Below are 5,370 nucleotides of genomic sequence, written 5' to 3'. Positions count from 1 at the left end.
TCGGAATTCGGCGGAAGTCGTTGGGGTTGGCCGGAGTTTTGCCTGAGACACGTCGGAGGTTGGCTAGAGACCTTGCTGGAGAGAAGAGAGATAATGATTGTTAACTTTTTATTCAAGTGGCATTTAAGTAAATAATATGTTGATTTTTATATCCAAAATTTAACAATTAGTGGCCCCTTATTCCTAAAAAAACATTTAAAAATTGCCTTATATGTAATTCACCCTATTTTTTATTAGACAACTGGACATCATATTCTATGCCTTGTAATGGAGCTTGGTCAGCACATTGAAAGAATTTCACAAGATCCGACGATTTTGAACGCAAATATATAAATCAAAGATTGACCTTTAATATATTCAAAATGTTTTCCTTCTTTTCTCTTCTTTTGCTTTTGCTTCGCTTTCTGTTTTCAACTGTTCGTTTCTTTACCTTTGATTTCTCTAACCTTTGCTTGTTTTGGCAATTTGACTCTATTGGGCTGTATCCCTTGTACTGTTGTTATGGCCATGTGCCTTCTTAATTGATTCAACCCTTCGACAAAAAAGAAAAAAAAAAAGAAGAAGAATATAATCAAAATGTGACCAACGGTCAATATTTAAAGGTCTACAACTATGCCGGCCGCCATAGATACAGCCCCGCATCGCAGTTGTTGTCGGTTTCATTATCAATATGAATTGTATAAGAAGAATTTGATTCCCAGCATCGTATGCACCAGTTCATGTCCCCAGTATCTATTTCTCTCTGTTCGTCTCAAGAATCGTTACTTTCAAACATTCAACTCCTGCATGCACTTCTCCAGATTCCATGATGATGAGCAATTATGGAGGCCAACGACTACTAGTGGTCGACTGTTGCTATTGCCAGACCCAAATCCAGCTGCCTTCTGTAAGTCCGATATACATCGTCGGCACATCCGTCCGCTGCGGCCGCTGCTATGCCAGTACCCGCGTCGCCTCTCCGGGCTTCCCCCGCTCCCCTTATAGTGCTGTACCCTACTATGTCCCTATAAACCCACCACCACACGCCGGCTTCTCCCACAGCTCACCAGGACCTCCGCCGAACGTGCACAGGCCGAAGAAGGCGGTGATCTGCGGGATATCGTATAGGTACTCGAGGCATGAGCTCAAAGGTTGCATCAATGACGCCAAAAACATGCGGTATCTCCTCATGAGCAAGTTCAAGTTTCCAGAAGATTCCATTTGCATGCTCACTGGTATGGATCGTTCATGTTAATGAACATTGCTTGTTATATATAGTTTTATATTTTAGTGTTATGCTGGACTCTTTAGACCATATAAAGGTTGAGACTTGAGAAACGGAGCTGTTCGAAGCTCTAGGGTAGTTTTTAAGAGGAGACAGTTTAGATGGGAAATGCAGTTGGATATCTTGTTAAGTAAATGTTGTATATAGGAAAGACGGAAAGTTAATGGTTTAGTTACCGGAGAAGATAAGAGTAGAAGTGTGATGAATTTATGGGTGATTTTCATCATATTTGGTAAGCTAATTACCAGTGCCTAAATGTAGCTGACTACTGATCTGATGGCTTGTTCAATCATCATTTTTTATGTCATCTTTGAAGAAAATTAAAATAAATCAGTTGATGGAAGTTTTACAGTTCCATCTTCTAGCTTGCTAGATGAACAAGTCTTTTACCAATAATTAGCCATATATACGGTGTGGCATATGACAATTTTGTTGGGGATCGACTTGATGATTAGATCACGAATGTGGTTTTCTTTAGGCTTTGGGGACTTTATGAATTTCTTATGCTGATCTTTACACTAAATAGGAACCCCCTACAGTCAAGGGTGGTCGGGTGGATCTATAAAACTTTATTGGCGAGCAATATGTAAATTCCATTGAAACTGCAGGGCCGCAGGGGTCAGTACTCTTTTTTTTTTGAAGTAGTTATATCTGAGCTGGGGACTGCCTGACTTCTTAATTCCATTTTTGTTCTGTTATCCCATGTTGAACTTCTACTCCCTTGGGAGGGCAATGGTTATTTTACGAACAAGACAAGTGAATGGTTAAGTGTTGCGTACTATTGCAACAAATTATATTTGACTTAATGCTGTCCTGCAAGGTAACTTACAGAAAAACTAGAGCTGGCCTAGTTTAAGTCAAGACTAGTAGGCACACTTCTTCAGTACTTTCAGGAATTGACATTTATAGTTGCAACTTGCAAGTACTTTAATCACTCAAATCAATAGTAAATAGCAAAAGTAAATAGCCTTTGGCAAATTGTATTTTGTATTCTTATTTTCTAACATTTATACTGTTAATTCTTTACATATTTTGTACTGCAGAAGAAGAAACTCACCCATATAAGATTCCATATAAAAACAACATTAGAATGGCATTAGATTGGCTTGTACAAGGATGCCAACCAGGTGACTCCCTTGTGTTTCACTACTCTGGTCATGGTTCACGGCAGTTGGATTATGATGGTGATGAAGTTGATGGATATGATGAAACCCTTTGTCCCCTTGACTTCGAAACCCAGGGTATGATTGATGATGATGAGATAAATGCAGCAATTGTTAGGCCCATTCCACATGGGGTCAAGCTTCATGCAATTATAGATTCTTGTCATAGTGGCACCATACTGGATTTGCCATTCCTTTGCAGAATGAACATGTTAGTGGGTGTAATATGAAGTTATGCATCTCTTGCTTCGCTTTCTATGTCTACCTACTTGAATAGTACGTCCTTGTCTAAAATAAGATTTCTATATGTGGATATCCCTTGTTGATTTAGGGGTGGAATATATGTATGGGAGGATCATCGCCCTCCATCAGGAGTATGGAAAGGAACAAGTGGTGGAGAAGTTATATCTATCAGTGGTTGTGATGACTATCAAACGTCTGCGGAAACATCAGTAAGTTTGACAAAATAAAAAATAAAAAAATAAAAAAATTTCGAGTTCAGTAATGTTTATATCTTCATTTCCACAACATCTGATTGATGCTTTTTGGGGTATAGGCTCTATCCAAGATCACTTCAACAGGTGCCATGATTTTCTGCTTCATCCAAGCAATCGAGAATGGACAGGCAGCCACATATGGGAGCTTACTCAATTCTATGCGTAGTACCATTCGAAGTATGGGTTCTGCTGGTGGTGGTAGGCTAAGACAGGTATTGGCTTGCACAACATTCTTTGCATTGCTGTTGAGATTTAATGATAGTCGTCGTTATATCACCATGGGCTTTCTATATAAAAACAAGCTTCATCTGCAAATGAGTCTCATTTTTTTTTTTGAGGGCAACGGAAGACTAATCCATTAATCGAAATCATGACGACCACACTCGGTCAAGCATGAGGGGTACAAACACCCCCCATATTGCAATGCGAGCTAAGAGTTCTGAAACCAAAAGGAAATCCAAAAAAACTAAAGTTCACAAGAAAACTACTAGCCAAAGCAAATAAAGAACAAACAAAAACTACGAGATCCTACATCATCGAGCACGAGACACTTCCTTGACCGCGTTGACGCCTAAGACCCTACTTGGTGTACATGGCCGCCATCAAGCAAGACACGTCACTTGCTCGAAGATGGAAGGGGTCGTCTCCTATCCGGACTGGGAAATAGGCTCAGCCAGCCCTTAAGACTTCTCAAGCATGCCAACAGAACCACCATCACAGGGCCCCGACGCCATAGACCCAGAGTCATCCACGGTGGCTGACACCGATGCCTCTTTGACTTTGTTTCGCGAACCCCGAGGCCTGCCCTTCTTCTTGTAGACCTTAGGGCCTTGAGACAGCTTCCCACCAACCAAACCTGCATCAGAAAACTCGAGCCCAAGATTTTCCGGTTGCAGGGTTACCGGCGCCAAAGCCAAGCCATGCTTGGCTCGCTTACCATCCGCAGGAGCATCCTCAGCCCTAGGCTGGCGCATCCCCACCACCTGAGTTTGGGTGGAAGTACCCTCAGTACCAGACAACGCAAGCACAAGAAGCTCACGAATCTGTACCGGTTTCTTCTTCGACAAGCCAGGGACCTTGAAAGTAGAGATCAATGGAGAAGAGATAGAGGGCTGAACGTTTGCCCTAAAGACAAGGGCTGGAACGATCGGTCCACAGCCGTTTGTGATCCCTGCTCCGCCCCAGCATCAGCTGCCAACTCGTCCACCCTAGGGCATCGCTGGCCACCATGATTCAGCATACCACAGGAATGGCAATGCCCAAGGAGCCTTTCATACCTGAATCGTAGGGTTAGGACGTCAGAGGGAGAAACCCTAACCCTACCGTCGAGACACACCGGATCATGGATAGAGAGAACAAGCCTGACTCGAGCATCGCCCCTACGCAACGCTGGACGATCCACCTCCAACACCTCGCCAATTGTCCCACCAACCAACCGGACGGTAGGTTCCGTCAAAATACCCGGAGGTATGCCATCAAGCGTAACCCAGATCCAAACAAAATCCAACCTCACTACAGAGAGCTCCAAAAACCCATCGTAGTCATTCAGAAGAATCATGGCATGTTGGAAGCCCCACGGTCCTCCCTTCTTTACTCTAGCAACATCCCTTTCATGGTTAAATGTAAACAGAAAACGGTCACCCCTTGGATGTACCTCCACGGTCCCCGTCAACCTCCACATAGATCTTACATCACTCCGGAATGAATCCAGCATCAGCCCCTGCAAGTATTGAGCCTACCTACCAAATAGAAATTCCGAGCCAAAAACTCTTTCCCCGGAACTCGGAGATTCCCCAAATCAATTGGTTCTTCTCCCTCCTTGAGAGACAGTTTAGTCGCAAGTCTGGCAGTCATGGATGCGATCGCTGCAGCCATGAAGGTAAGACGCTGCACAACGTTGTATACTCGAAACCCTAACCCTAGCAGAGCAGAGAGAGAGGAGAGTAAAAGTGCAAATGAGTCTCATTAGTTTATAAGCATCTGGTTAATTTTGATTCTCATATATTTATTTTTCCTTAACAATTGCAATTTCTTGTCATTTTGTTTTGCTTGTTACAGGAGCCTCAATTAACTGCCTGCGAGCCATTCGATGTGTACAGGAAACCTTTTGCCCTATGATCTTTTATCTGTCTACACAAATCAACACTTCATTATATCTCTAAATATGTATTTTGGGCTTTAGATAATTGTGAAACAACTTGATGAGTAATAAATTTATGTTTGCCATCGATAGGATTACTCTTGTTTGTACTGCTCCCTACCTTTGGTATAACTCTCCTCTGTTCCTAAGATGTTTTTGTTGAAACAGGATATGCATCTGAAATCCCCAGTATATGAATTTGTGAAGTACCTTGTTTACTTGTTACTTTTCTGGTCTTAACAAAATGATAGAGTAGCTGACGGGGACACATACAAATTAATGATTCTTTGAACTCATTTCACACTT

At 42.3% G+C, this 5,370-nt stretch overlaps 1 protein-coding gene across 1 annotated transcript; it reads left to right on the top strand.

Moving 5' to 3' along the window:
* Window positions 1-715: 715 nt before the first annotated feature.
* Window positions 716-5,156, top strand: LOC112180615 (metacaspase-1). Its single transcript, XM_024319174.2, has 5 exons — window positions 716-1,214; window positions 2,308-2,638; window positions 2,759-2,879; window positions 2,984-3,136; window positions 4,983-5,156. Exons 1-5 carry the CDS (start codon window positions 806-808, stop codon window positions 5,040-5,042), a joined length of 1,074 nt encoding a protein of 357 aa, XP_024174942.1. The 5' UTR covers window positions 716-805; the 3' UTR covers window positions 5,043-5,156.
* The last annotated feature ends 214 nt before the right edge of the window (window positions 5,157-5,370 follow it).

This window comes from Rosa chinensis, chromosome 1 (assembly GCF_002994745.2).
Source record: "Rosa chinensis cultivar Old Blush chromosome 1, RchiOBHm-V2, whole genome shotgun sequence".
NCBI lineage: Eukaryota > Viridiplantae > Streptophyta > Magnoliopsida > Rosales > Rosaceae > Rosa > Rosa chinensis.
This window is presented reverse-complemented; position numbering and strand designations above follow the sequence as displayed.

Coding starts and splice junctions, on each gene's coding strand:
- LOC112180615 (XM_024319174.2), top strand. CDS start 806: ATGATGATGAGCAATTATGGAGGCCAACGACTACTAGTGGTCGACTGT. Junction 2,639..2,758: donor TTCCTTTGCAGAATGAACAT/GTTAGTGGGTGT, acceptor TTGTTGATTTAG/GGGTGGAATATATGTATGGG. Junction 2,880..2,983: donor AAACGTCTGCGGAAACATCA/GTAAGTTTGACA, acceptor TTTGGGGTATAG/GCTCTATCCAAGATCACTTC.